Source organism: Pithys albifrons, chromosome 27 (assembly GCF_047495875.1).
Source record: "Pithys albifrons albifrons isolate INPA30051 chromosome 27, PitAlb_v1, whole genome shotgun sequence".
In the NCBI taxonomy this organism is placed as follows: domain Eukaryota; kingdom Metazoa; phylum Chordata; class Aves; order Passeriformes; family Thamnophilidae; genus Pithys; species Pithys albifrons.
In genome coordinates this window covers 5,390,556-5,405,094 of record NC_092484.1, presented here as the reverse complement: position 1 = coordinate 5,405,094, position 14,539 = coordinate 5,390,556, and the positions used below count along the sequence as shown (strand labels likewise).

General features: G+C 49.3%; 1 protein-coding gene across 3 annotated transcripts in view; it reads left to right on the top strand.

The window, feature by feature from the left end:
• The window catches only part of REXO1 (RNA exonuclease 1 homolog), a 47,846-nt gene that overhangs the window by 8,665 nt on the left and 24,642 nt on the right, over positions 1-14,539 (top strand). For all 3 annotated transcript variants that reach the window (XM_071577921.1, XM_071577918.1, XM_071577920.1), the window contains exons 2-3: positions 7,748-9,537; positions 12,847-12,948. In XM_071577921.1, the coding sequence (XP_071434022.1) occupies positions 7,748-9,537; positions 12,847-12,948 (1,892 nt within the window). The remainder of the gene's footprint in view (positions 1-7,747; positions 9,538-12,846; positions 12,949-14,539) is intronic.

Below are 14,539 nucleotides of genomic sequence, written 5' to 3'. Positions count from 1 at the left end.
CCAGAATACTTGAAATATTTAAATATACCTTTTTTTTTTCCCTTTGTGAAGAAGACTTGCTGTACTAATTCAGTTTTGGAGTAGATCCTTAGTTTTATCCAGTGCTTACACAGGGAATGTGGAAGTGTTTCTGTGTTTTTTCTCAGAAATATTAAAACCAAGTCTCTGTTAACTAATTTTTTCCCCAAACAGAATATCAACTTTTCTTGTGTTTTAAGGAATAACTTTAAATCTAGAATGAGAGAGGGAATGGAAAGTTCTCCAAAGAATCCAAGCATTGAATATCCAGATTAATTTATCATGGATTTTCAAACAGTGAGACAGGCTACGGAGTTGGGGTGTATTTTGGGTGCCAACCTTTGCTCTCTGGCAAATGCACCAGTTGTGATTCTCAGTTCTTTCCTAAGTCATGGGAGAAATGTGCCAATGGAGTGATTTCCTCAAGAAAAACACTCCATTTATCACAGGCCTTGGTGCTGTTTCACACTGGAGCAGGTGGGACTGTCAGTGCTGGTGGCAGAGGATGGAAATGATGGTTCAGTGTGGGCCAGACCCTCCTGTTAGAATCACAGAATGGATTGGGTTGGAAAAGACCTCCGAGATCATCAAGTCCAACCCTTGGTCCAACTCCAGTCCCTTTACCAGATCATGGCACTCAGTGCCACGGCCAAGCTCAGTTTAAAAACCTCCAGGGATGGGGAATCCACCCCCTCTCTGGGCAGCCCATTCCAATCCCTGAGCACTCTCTCTGCAAAGAATTTCTTTCTGATCTCCAAGTTCAATTTCCCCTGGCAGAGCTTGAGCCCATCGTGCCCCCTTGTCCTATTGCTGAGTGCCTGGGAGAAGAGACCAACCCCCACCTGGTCAGAACTTCCCTTCAGGGAGTTCCAGACAGTGCTGAGGTCACCTCTGAGCCTCCTCTTCTCCAGGCTAAACACCCCCAGCTCCCTCAGCCTCTCCCCACAGCACTTGTGCTCCAGTCCCTTCTCCAGCCTCGTTGCTCTTGTTGTGGCTTTTCCATGCCTGGCCTTGGCTGGCGAGGCTGTGGGAGGCACTGGCAGGCCCAGCTGCCCCCCAGGACTCAGTGAGGCCATTGAGAGGGTAAAGCTGCCACACTCAGTGGCTTGAGGGCCTTGTAGATGTTTGTTTTGCTGTGCCAGAGGCAGAATTGCCCAAAGCTGTGTCTTTTTCAGTAAAATGAGGAGGTGTTTGCTGTGTCCCCGTATGTTGCTGTTTGAGCTGCTTTGTGGGATGAGCCCTGGCACATTCCTACTGAGTCGTTCCTTGGTAGCTCGTGGGAAGGACAGGGTCCACCTGGAGCTGCTCCCTGCAGGGCTGAGCCCACCTGGGCAGGTCTGTGTGGCAGGAGAGCTGGAGAGGGACTTGGGACAAGGGATGGAGGGGCAGAACACGGGGAATGGCTTCCCACTGCCAGAGGGCAGGGTTAGATGGGATACTGGAGGGAAATCCTTCCCTGTGAGGGTGGGCAGGCCCTGACACAGGTTGCCCAGAGCAGCTGTGGCTGCCCCATGCCTGGAAGTGTCCAAGGCCAGGTTGGACAGGGCTTGGAGCACCCTGGTGTAGTGGAAGGTGTCCCTGCCCATGGCAGGGGGTGGCACTGGATGGACTTCAAGGTCCCTTCCTACCCAAGTCCCTGTGGGATTCCATGATTCCTGGCAGCAGACTGGGATGGCTGCACTGAGAAACAGCCTGTGGACTGTCCAGGGATGGTGTCTGGCTGCCCTTGTCCCTCAGGGTGACCCCTCCCCGTGCTGATTGTGGCACCTCTGGGACCCCCCCCCCGCCCCGCTCAGCCCATGGGCACAGGTGGCTCCACTGGCTGCAGCACCATCTGGAGAAACCAGCAGGGTTAAAAATACCTCTGTGAGAGATGACTCTTCAGGCTTCTTTCAGCCTTGCTAATAAAAGACTTTCTTTTCTCATATTTGCATCCCTTTTTCCACTAAAGAAATGACTGTGAGGGTTCAGGTTGTACTTTGGTGCTGTGGCTTTAAACACCTCCCATGGAGCAGCAAATCCAAGGAGTGGGGTCACAGAGACTGCTCTGGCTCTGATGCCTCTCAAACCTTGCTTCTTCCTGCTGTTTCCTGATCAGCACAAGATTATTTCGGCTTAATTTTAATAATTAACTTTATTATTTAAAAATAGAAAGAAGGAGCAAAACAAATTCTTAGTTCTAAGGTTATATTTAAAGTGGAAGACACTGTTCTCTTACCTCCCCTTCCCTGCCCTCCTAACCCGTTTGCTCGGGATAATTACTTGAAATGTACTGTTTTAAATCTCAGCATTAATTATTTCCAAGTGGTTGCATATTATTGTTAAATTAATTGTTGGGAATTTGTTTTGGGTACTGGCAAATGAGTTCTGTGCCAAGAACTGCCATTTCTTTTGCACTCTTTAATTCTGAGGAGTCACAGAACTCAACCTTCTGGTAAAACATTTTGTTCTGGAGGAGCCACTGTCTCTTCTGTGAAGCATGAAATGAAAAGCATCAAATCCTTTTCCAATGGTGCTAATTTTGGTGTGATTGCAGAGGTTGTCCATGTGCTGAGTGCTGGCACAGCAAACACAGAGAGCTGTTAAACCAACAAAGCTGTTCCGATGACGTGAAACAAAAATTCCTCCTTTTTTTTGCCCTCTCCAGAGTCCCCAACCAGCTCTCACCTTCCCCACCTCCCCATGAATGCACCTTTTGTTGCCAGCTGCAGGTGGCCCAGGAAATGGGTGGCTTTGGCAGTGGCAGGTCTTGAGTACCACAGAAACACAGAATATTGAAGGCTGGAAAAGACCCTTAAGGTCACCAAGTGCAGCTTTCAACCAGCACCACCTCCACGGTCACCAGTAACCCACATCCCCAGGGGCCACATCCACACGTTCTTTGAACACTCCCAGGGATGGCGACTCCACCACTGCCCTGGGCAGCCTCTTCCAATGCTTGACAACCCTTTCCATGAAGAAATTTGCCCAATATCCAACCTAAACCTCCCCTGAGACAACTTGAGCTCATTCCCTCTGCTCCTGTCCCTGTTCCCTGGAGCAGAGCCCAACTTCCCCCTGGCTCCCCCCTCCTGGCAGGGATTGCAGAGCCAGAAGGTGCCCCCTGAGCCTCCTTTTCTCCAGGCTGAGTCCCCCCAGCTCCCTCAGCCACTCCTGCTGCTCCAGCCCCTTCCCAGCTCCGTTCCCTTCCCTGGATACGCTCCAGCCCCTCAATGTCTTTCTCATCATTAAATGTTGTCAGGAAATATTCACTATGTTTTCTGGTCCCTCTGCAGCTTAGCAGCAAAGCCTTTTGTTTTGAATTCCTAATTGCTGTGAATTTGGAACTTTCTAATTTTTGCCACCCCTTTGTCTGGCAGCAGCAGCAGCTCAGTGGCTCTGGTGGGTCTGGAAGGAATGCAGTTGGTTGGCATCCAGTTGCCCAGAGCAGCTGTGGCTGCCCCATCCCTGGAAGTGTCCAAGGCCAGGTTGGATAAACTTTGAGCACCCTGGGCTGGTGGGAGGTGCCCCTGCCCATGGCAGGGGTAACACTGAATGGGCTTTCAGGTCCCTTCCAACCCAAACCATTCCAGGGTTCTGTGTCCCACATTCCAGAGCTGGACTTCTCTTCCCAAAGCTGCAGGTTTACATCTATCAGAACCCATCACACATTTGGGCATTTCTGTATTTAAAGCCTCTCAGGTGTGTGTTGTGGGAGGGTGCTGGGAAAAGACAAGACATCTTTTTCTCCAGAGTGATTCACTGTAAAATAAGTGTTACCATCACAGGGGTGACCTTGTCCTAGCATTCTTCTTTAATGTCAGCTTTGTTTACTGCCCTCACCTGTTGCCCAAACTAGAAGGACCAGTGTGCAGTGAGGAGCTGCTGGGTTGAAGCAGCTCTGTAATAAACCTCCTAGCTGAGGCCCTGTGTACCACAACCAGCATGACACTAACCAGGAAAAAACACAACCAGCCTTGTTTCTGTGGCAGAATCCTGTTCTGTGCTCTGTGTTCTCTCTGCTGAAGTGACACAAGCACAGCTCAGTTTGGTGTGTTCTAAAGAGGTTTTGGGTTAAATGAAATCTTGACTGGTGTCCTGTGCAAATTAGTAATAACTTGTTTGGTGTAGTGTTGATGGAACTCCCCCTTTGTATGTCTTAGGAGGGTTATTTCCTATGTCTGAGGCACATTAATTTATTCTGATAGTTTGTACTGTAAGGGGTGCCCTGACAGCAGTTTCGTTCACAGTCCCATGAGGAGTTGGCATCTCAAGTCTCATTATCTTGTGATTCCCAAAGGACAATGTAGACTGTTGCAGAATCCCACAGAATATCCTGAGCTGGAAGGGACCCACAACGACCATCCAGTCCCACCCCTGGCCCTGCACAGACATTCCAACAATCCCATCTTGTCCAAATGCTCCTGGAGCTCTGGCAGCCTCGGGGCTGTGCCCACTGCCCTGGGGAGCCTGGTCAGTGCCCACCACCCTCTGGGGGAAGAACCTTTCCCTGAGATCCATCCCAACCCCCTGACACAACTTCAGGGATGTAAAACCTCCCTCTGATAGGAGTTACTTCAGTCTGTGGTGCCTTTCCCTCCTTTTGCTTCAGCAGGAATTGCAGACACTTTGCACATCAGAACCAGTGTAGTTCATCCTGCACTGACCTTTCTTCACATCCTGAGCGTCCAGAGTAGTGAAGTGAAGAGGAATAAAAGAAGAAGATGAACAGACTCCTCTGAGTGTGGGAAGAAGGGGACGTGGGTGGGGCTGGGCTTGGACACCAAGAGATCCTTCCCTCAGTTCCTGGGAGGGTAGTTAGGCAGTGGCAAAGCTGGTCTGATTTGAGATAGCAGGTGAATTTCTCTGACTTTGGAGGCTTGATGGCTCTCTCTGTATGTGTGTGTGTGTTTACATAAATAAACCCCCTCCTGCTGTGTTTCCTCTGCATTATCTGCAAATGCACCGTGGCCAGGGGTGCTGGTGTTGATGGGCCTTGTGGAGCCACTTACCGGGTCCTTCATGGCCAGGCAGCCTTTGATCAGCAGCGCTGGGGGACCCATCAGGCCTCCTCCACTCCTTCCCAGGAGCTCTTGCCCAGCTGTCTCAAAGCCTACTGGCATGTCTGGAGGTTCTAATGCATGTTTTCATCTGCTCATTCCATCCACACAAAACGTGCCATTAGTTTTATCCTAAAGGTGAACAGCAGAGACTCAGACCCCAGGTCTGTGCTTGGGTTGTCTTCTGCTTTATCTGATCCTGATACATTTAAATTAGTTTGGTTTTCTGCATGGACAGGGGAGGGGCAGTTCTGGCCAGATGGGGGTTGGTCTCTTCTCCCAGGCACTCAGCAATAGGACAAGGGGGCACGATGGGCTCAAGCTCTGCCAGGGGAAATTGAAGTTGGAGATCAGAAAAAAATTCTTTGCAGAGAGAGTGCTCAGGGATTGGAATGGGCTGCCCAGAGAGGGGGTGGATTCCCCATCCTGGAGGTTTTTAAACTGAGCTTGGCCGTGGCACTGAGTGCCATGATCTGGTAAAGGGACTGGAGTTGGACCAAGGGTTGGACTTGATGATCTCGGAGGTCTTTTCCAACCCAATCCATTCTGATTCTATGATTCTTTTGTGTGGTTTGGGTTTGGTGTTTTTTTTTTTCATTTTGGCAAGTCTTTAGGTCCAGACTCTGTGTTCTGTCTCTGGAGGCCTCCTGATACTCAGCTGCACAAGTCAACAGGCTTTCAGCTGTTCTTAAAATGTCTGTGCTGAGTTTTAGGTCTCAGTCTGGATTCAGAGGGTAAGGGCTGACTCCTCAGCTGGTCTTCACCATGGAGCTGATGGTTCACAAAGTGGTGAGAGATGGTGGCTGTGGAGGGCTCTCTGCTTCTTATCACCTCTTGGGTTAATGTTCATATCTAATAATCCTGATAATCTGAACATACACTTGCTGCTATTTGCATCTGGGTTTGCTGCTGGTTTTTTCCATGTTACCTGCATTTTTTCCAGGTTTCTAAGCAGGCTCTGGAGTCTGTCCAGCGTCCACTGCTCTGGTTTGCCACCTCCCTCGCTGCCTTCCCAGGTGTGAGCTGTGCTGGGGGTCAGGAAGGGGAAGAGCACACACTGGTTTTGGAAATGCTCTTTATATCAGCACTAAAGCTCTTTGCAACAGCTGGAGGGGAGCTGCTTGTAGAAATACCCCCTTGTTCCTCTCTTCCCCACATTTCTGGCTCTGACAGTCCTTTGGAAGGTGGTGACACCACACTGGGATTGCCCAGAGTCTCTGTTCAATCCGGAGCTAATTGGTTTGGAAAAAAACTTGGCAAACCCAAGGGGCCAAGAAGTATTTTCTGAAACCACTGCCTTTGTTTTAACCCGTTATTCTGCTTCCTGAGGGGCCAGTTCTACCAACTGCTGGACAGGTTCTGTTCCTGTTACCAAAGGAGGCTATGCCTGTGTGGATTTTCTCTCAAAAAACCCAAAGCCACACACAAAAAAACCCAAACAACCCCCTCAAAACCCCAAGTCTTGTAGGAGTGGTGGAAACAGCTCCTTTACCACTGTGTGTTTATGACTTACAAGAAATTCTCTCACCCCTCTTAAACCTGAGAGGGTTTTATTTTATCTTTTATCTCTCTGTTTATTGGATATCTGCATATCCATGTTGGAAAAGCAGTTTTACTACTATCCTTGTAAGAAAGAACAAGAAGTTCCTCTGTGATATCAACATCCAGAGCCACTGTGATAAAACGACTGAAGCCAGTTCAGAGTCAGAAATGTTGGCACACCTGCAGCTTCTGCCAGCTTGCTACACGAGCTGGTTTTGTTGGCATCGTGGCATGGGTTGGGTTGGGAGGGACCTTAAAGCTCATCCAATCCCGCTCCTTTTCACCATGAGTTGGAAGGGAGAGCCTGGGATGATGGCAGAGCATTTATGCTTGGGACAACTGCTCTGATGTCCTCTTGGAGATGAATGTTACGAGATGAACTTTAAAGGACTTCCCAGTTGTTAAGTTGTCCCTTGGGCAGGTTCCTTTGGCATTTCCATGCAGTTCCATAGGGTGGATCATCAGCTCTCCTGTGGGGCTGTGGTTGGAAGAGCTGTGCAGCCCTGGCCAAGCACAACCTCAGCACTTGTGTGGAAAGGGGAATGTTCTGGGTGTTCCATGTTCCTGTTGGAGGGGTTTCTGTGTGGGTGAGTTGTGGGGCCTGTTGTGGATTTTCCTTACCAGCAGCACTCACTTTGTCCCAAATAAGGACTGTTTTCCTGCAGCCGCTGTGGGAAACGCTGAGCTTGGAGCAATCCTGGAGGCTTCTGGTGGGCTTTGGGCATTGGCACTGAGAAGTGAGAAACTGATCCACAGCTTCTTCTGGCATCCTCTTTCTTCCTTGGTCACTGTTGAATTAAACACATAATTCTGTGCACACTCAGCTCCTCTTGGGCCTAATCCTGTGATTATTTTTTGATGCCCCAAAGAATATTGCATTTATAGAGCTTTTCCAGGAGCAGTGAAAGCACTTTGTGAATAGATCTTAGTCCTGGGATTAGTTTGTACTACCCAGTCTAGTGTAGACACTGGTGGCTTTTGGTATCCAATATTTATTTACTCTGTGGTGCCAGAGTGTGGCTTTTGGTTGTCATCCAGTACTGGGTTTTGATCAGAGCAGACCTTAAAAAACCCTCTTTTAATTTTCCTCCAAAGCCAATTTGACTGGAATTGCTGGCAGTAAATTATTTCCCATTCCTTTTTTGCAGAGCGAGGATATGATCCCTACAATCCAGAGCTTCCCAAGGCCTCACTGGACACGGAGGATGGAGCTCTGGCTGACATTACAGACGTGACACCTGGAATTCTGGAGCTGGAGCTGGTCAACAAGGCCATTGAGGCAGTGAAGAATGAGGTGGAGAGAGAGCAGAAGAAATACGAGGAGCTGCTGGAAACCACAAAGGAGTTTGGTGCTTCAGAGGGCTCCTCACTCATTTCCAACTTACCTGCATCGGCTGCTGGGATTCAGAATGATTCCTTTGCCTCCTTGGAGTATAATCCAGGGAGCTACAACTTCAACAACAACTCAGACTACAACCCCACGCCCCTCACTGCTGCTGCCCGGTCCAGTAAGTACACTTTGGATTCCTCCCGAGCCAAAGGGAGCTCTCTGGAATACATTCCCAAGGCTGTAATACAGAATAAAAAATACAGTAGCACTGTCACTAACAATAAATATGTCATTGATGACTCTAAGCCTTCCACAGACTTGGAATATGACCCCCTTTCCAATTACTCAGCCAGGCTTTTGAGCAAAGCCACATGCAAGGAGCCAAAAGGGGGCAAGAGGGAAAGGGTGTGTGATTATGAGGAATCTTATTCTCCCTCACAGAAGAAGCTCTGTGAAGATCCTGATGACTACGAGGTGTTGGCCAAGTTCTCCTCCTCTGAAGATGAGGCTGATGTGGAATATAAAACAGCTTCTGGAAGTTCACCATCCAAAGCTGGTTCTGAAAGCGAGTCAAACAGTGAGTTCTCCAGCAAAGAGCTGAGCACCAAACTGGATGGCTTTGCTTCCTGGGAGAGCAAAGCAGCAGCACAGCATGGCAGGGGAGACCTGCCAAGCTCACAGAAGAATCTGGCCAAAAACTTACCAGAGAAGAACACAAAAGCAGTGAAACTGTGTTCTGGTAAGAACAGCCAGGAAATTGAAAATAAAAACAAAGATTCAAAAGACAAAACAAAAAGGAAGAAATCAGATGTTAGTAAAACACCAGGCCTCAGTGAGGCTGGGAAGAAGGAGAAGAGTAAAAATGCAGAAAAAGACAAAGTGCTCAAGGAAAAAGAAAAATTGAAAAGCAAGAATGAAGAGAAAAACTGCAGAGATAAAAGTGTCAAAGTGAAAACAGATGGGAACTTAAAGAAACCTGAAAAGCAGAAGTCAGAAAAAGTGGATGGGCGTACGAAAGAAAAATCCAAGTCCAGCAGCAGCAGCAGTTCAGGAAAAAGCAAGAGCGAGGGTGTCACCAAAGGCTCTGGCACAGAGAAACTGGGGAGCAGCAGGAAGGACTCACAGAGCAAAGTCGGGGATGTGAAAAATGGAAAGGAACCCTCTGGCCGTAAGAACAAGGAGAAAGGGACCAAAACTGCAGCACTGGAGCGGCAGAAAGGGAAGGTCAGTCCTGCGGGGAAAGGGGACCCCAAGAAGGGCCACAAGCAGCGCAGTCTGAGCCACGTGGACCTGTTCGGGGCTGAGAGCGGCGACGACGACGAGCAGGGCCCAGCTGTGCCAGCCTCACTGCCCCACCTGAGCTCAGACTCTGAGGATGGGGTTGGCTCTGCCTCAGCCTCTGAGAGCGACAAGGAGAGGACAAAGAGGGTGAAGCGCTCCAAGCTGGCCAAGTCATCATCATCTTCCTCCACGTCCGATGATGACATCGACTATTCCATCCTGGAGAAGGACGTGGACTTCGAGTCAGACCCCATGGAGGAGTGTCTCAGGATTTTTAATGAGTCTACAGATGTGAAGACTGAAGACAAGGGCAGGCTGGGGAAGCAGGTAATGCTGGGCTGGGGGGTGGTTCTCTGCCCTCCAGAGGTGGAAAGATTCTGCTGTGGTTTAGTAGTGGAGCTGATTTCAAGTAGCCGCAGAGGGCTTGGAGAGAGACTCCATGTGTTGGAAGAATCTCATCCTTGGAAGAGTTTGCACCTGAATTTTCCTGCTGGATTGAAAGCTGCTGGGAAATGTAAGGATCCAATTCCCATTGGTGGGGAAGGCCTTTAGTTGTCAGGGTTATCAGGTACTTCTGTCTCCATCTGGCCTGAGGGGACCATGGTGGCCTGGATGGCTGGAGAAAAGGCTTCGGAGAGCAACTTTATGGGTTTCAAAGCTAAATTTGCCAATGTGGGCAATGTCTTTTTGTTGCAGCAGAGTTTAGGGACCATAATGGTAGAACCCAGGCAGTGTGTTGGTTGCAAGTCCATGCACTTGTCACTGGACACTCTGAAGACTCTCCAAATTGCTGTTTCCTATTTGAAATTCTTACTGCAGGTAGTTTATGAGGATCTCTGAGTACTTTGTGGGTGCTACAAGCAAGACATGGAGGGTAAAATTGCTTCCAGCAGTCCAAGAGGTTTCAGACTAAGAAGGTAAAAAGACAGTATTTAAATAAAAAGGCTTTGACTGAGTCCCTGGAGGATGCACGACTGTAATTTTTGAAGATTAAAACAGAATTGAACCCTCACAACAGGAGAGACATTGAGTTGCTGGAGCATGTCTAGGGAAGGGAACAGAGCTGGGGAAGGGGCTGGAGCAGCAGGAGTGGCTGAGGGAGCTGGGGGGACTCAGCCTGGAGAAAAGGAGGCTCAGGGGGCACCTTCTGGCTCTGCAATCCCTGCCAGGAGGGGGGAGCCAGGGGGAAGTTGGGCTCTGCTCCAGGGAACAGGGACAGGAGCAGAGGGAATGAGCTCAAGTTGTCCCAGGGCAGGTTTAGGTTGGATATTGGGCAAATTTCTTCATGGAAAGGATTGTCAAGCATTGGAAGAGGCTGCCCAGGGCAGTGGTGGAGTCGCCATCCCTGGGAGTGTTCAAAGAACGTGTGGATGTGGCCCCTGGGGATGTGGGTTAGTGGTGACCGTGGAGGTGGTGCTGGGCTGACTGTTGGACTTGGTGATCTTAGGGATCTTTTCCCACCTTAACAATTCCCTGATTCTCAGTGTAAAAGGCTGGAAAGCAGCTTCTGGCAGTGATCCTCCCACAGCAACTGAGGCAGGGAAGTAGGAGCAGGTACAATTTGTCCTTCATCTTCTGATGTCCGACTTTTATGGGGCAGGAAGGCAAATCCTCGATCTTGGAGCAGCTCCTGGGCATGGACAAGGGTAGTGTGACCTGCTGTCAGGGAGGTTTGGGATGGTTATCAGGAAAAGGTTCTTCTCCCAGGAGGAACACTGTCAGGTACAGGGTGGGGTTTTCAGGGTGTCCTCTGCAGAGCCTGATGATCCCTGGGGGTCCCTCCCAGCCCAGGATATTCCAGGATTCTCTGAAGGTGCAGGGTAGTGTGGTGCTTTTCCACTGGGAAGAATGGCTTTGTGTGAGAGTTTTATTTGCATTTAACTGAATTAACAGTCTGGAGATCCCAGAGAGCCAAGTGGTCCAGAGGGAAATGCTCATCCCGGAGGGAGTCTGAGCTCATCCCAGGGATAGTCTGAGCTCATCCCCAAACCCAGCCTTGGGCGCTGTCTCTGAATTCCAGAGGCTGTCAGGCTCATCGCAGAGCTTTGCCAGGGGTTGTGTTGGAAAATGGCAAGTGAGATTGCCTGGGGAGCAGCTGGAGTTTGGGAAAATAAACCCGTGAAGTGTGGTTTGTGTAAATACCAGCCAAATGGAATTCAGAACAGATTTTCAGGTGGTTCCCCTGTCCTGGGAGCAGGTCTGAGGGGTGAGCTCGCAGTGGCTGTGGCTGGAGAGGTGCTGCTCCCTCCTCCTGGGGCTCTGGACATGCAGGTGTGACCTGGGGGTTTGTCACCTCATGTTCTGCATTTCAGCTGTGGGCAAACCTGCAGGGAAACCTTTCCCCAAAGGTGGGGTGGGGGCACCGTGGTTTGGTGTCACGTGGGGTGTGAGAATTGCCTCAAGTTCTGTCTTAGTTTGAGGGAAAAACCAAAATGTTTACAAAAAAACAGAGGAGAGGATTCCTCCACAGTAGTCATGTCACTCCTTATTAAATTCAAGAAAAAGGAACCTTAATTAGAAAATGGATATAAGAGGGATAACTGTTCTTAACTACTATATATACACATATATATGTAGATACAGATATAACTGTAAACAGACCAGAGCAAACTACTCCCCCAGCACCAAAAGTAAAAAGAAAAGAGAACAACCCCCAAACGGTGGATTCCTCCTGGAGCAGTTCTATTTATGGACAGTGTCAGTGTCACACCTTGGCTGGCTGTGAGGGGAATTTTCAGTCTTTTCCCAGCGACGCAGAGACAAGGAGTGGACACTCAGTGGACTCTCTCTCTCTCTCTCTCCTTGTCCTTTGTTCAAAAAGAAGGAAAGGCTGGGAGTGGAGGAATGGTGATAATTCCCAGGAATCTTCTGGCAGTCTGAGTCGGTCCCCAGGAAGAAAAAAAAAAAGTCTGCAGCGTGTCTCGAAGCAGCCGTGACTCTCCTCTCTCTCTCTCTCTGAAGCTCAGGGTGCCCAGAGATGGAGGGGGAAAAGCAAAGAGCAGAGCCAGAAAAAAAGAGCTCTCACCAGCAAGCAGTGGCTCCTTTTCTGCAGCTGCCCAAAGAAAAGCCCCAAAAGTCCAGCCAGCACACAGGGGAAAAAAAACCCAACCTCTCCCCACCCCCAGGTGTTGGGTTTCTGTTTTCTCAACTCCACCCCACCATTCAGCTGGAATCTGAAAGTCATCGGCCATCCCTTGTCCTCAGTCCTGGGACTGCAAGCCCAAATCTTTGTGTTGGTAAGGTGAGAAAAATTCTCTGAGGGGGCTCCTCCCAAAACCACTTTCCTGTGTTTGAACCTTTAACAAGTTCTTAAAAAAAACCAAAACACTCCAAACAGCTCTGGATTTCAGGAATGCCAGGAGAGGTGAGGGATGTTCAGGTCTCCTGTGGCAGGTAAGGACTGCCTGGAGTTGTGCTGGCCCTGCCCTGGCACAGCTCATGGAGTGGCACTGTCACTGCTGTCCCCTGGCTGTTCTGGTGGCCCCTGGGGTCACACCAAGGTTGGTGTCAGTGGTTCAGCAGCTGCCACGTGTTCTCACCTGCAAGGCTGACCCCAAAGGGCACTTCCACATCTCCCTGCTGGGAGGGATCTTAGTCTGTTCAGTTTTGGAAGCTTGTTGTTCTTTTGTTTTCCAGCCATCCAAAGAGGAAGCAAATGAAGAAAAGACAGAAGATAATTTAACTACTTTGTTTCCTGGCCAAAAAAGAAGGATCTCTCATCTTGTTAAACAAGGAAATGTAAGTGCAGATTTAGAAGCAGAAGTTTAGATTCTTTCAGGTGAGGATTTTCTGTCCTGACTCTGGAAAAAGCTGCACTCCCAGGGTCAGGCAGGGCACGTGAGTTGTTTGTGCTGGAATCAGGTGTTGAAAACCATCCCCTTACATCTGTTCTGGATCAGCCAAGAGCTCAGTATCTGTTTGGATACTTTTCTTTCCCAATTGTAAAAATACAGAGGAGAAGAATTAAAACAAAAGAAGAAAAGGCAAGGAAGGCATTCTGATCTTTTCATTCCTTTCCCCCTGGGATTTTAATTCATGTTTTCTCTGAGGGTTTAATGTGTTTCCCTCCAGGTGCTGAGCCCAGATTAGTTTTATGTTCTAGCAGGATAAGAGTGGAGACTTACACACTGATTTAAGCTGGGTAGTCCAAATTAATTGTTCTTCCTTTCCTCTCTGCCTAGGAAAGGGTTTTTTGCTTTTAATAACTTGAAGCCCTGAGGTCAATACAATGTTTTATTTAACTACATGTCTTCAGCCAGTTCATGTGGTTTGATAAGGGCCCTTTCTTCCCAAGTGAAGAGATAAGAGACTGAAGCAAATGGTTTGGAAATACATTAACTCAAATATTTATCGTAAAGAGACACCTTTTAGGCATGTACAAACCTTGAAATAGATTTTCTTAATGTGACAGCTGATCCCCAAATGCTTTCCAAAGATGTGAGCCCCAGCCCAGGCTCAGCTTGGGCAAACAGAGCCGGTCTGGTGAGCTCAGGAGCAGCTCACCTGGGCAGCTCCAGGACTGGCATTCCCTGCAATGTCTCAGCTCCTCCATTCAGGGGGTGTTGTGAGCCCTTAACTGCTGCTTTTCCACCCAGAACTGAGGCTTGTGCTTTGCCATGTCCCTCCAAGTGGAATATTTGCTCAGTGTTGCTCATGATTTGTAGCTCAAAGACTGGGCAAGCAGGAGGGGAGGGAGCTGAGGTCAGGTTTTGCTGCAGGGGAAATGATGGGCTGAAGGAATTGAAGGTGAGGCACAAAATGAGTGGCCTGTCCTGCTTGGAAGTCTGTCATTACCCTTTAATGTCTGAGTGCACTCAGGTTGGTATCCAGAAGCTGGTGGCAGCCTCAGAGCCCAGGAATGCAGGAGCTGCCAGCTTGCCCCCAATTTGCAGCCTCAGAAATGCCGTGTTATTGCCCCTTCTCTGCTCCTCAGAGTTCAAAGATGCTGGAGAACTTGTGTGTTTGCTGACATAATTTCTGGCACTTTTCCTGCAGCCTAAATTTGGGCATCAAAGGAAGTGCAAGTGGAACCTGTTTGTGCTGGTCAGGATGGGGGCAGTGAGGTGCCTGTGGCAGTGGGCAGGGACAGAGCCTGGTTGAAACTCAGAGCTCAGTTTGAGTGGTGCTCTAACCCCAGAAATACAAATTGGAAGGCTTTGAAGGAGCCCCAGAGTGGAGGGGGGGCAGAGGGGTGGGAGCTGCTACAGGTCAGGACTGGGTCAGGGGGCTGCAGGGGGAGAGCTGTGGGGGCTCAGCACAGAGGGGAGTGCCGACCAGCTGGCACTTTGTTTAGCTGGGGGTGTTTAGCCTGGAGAAGAGGAGGCTCAGA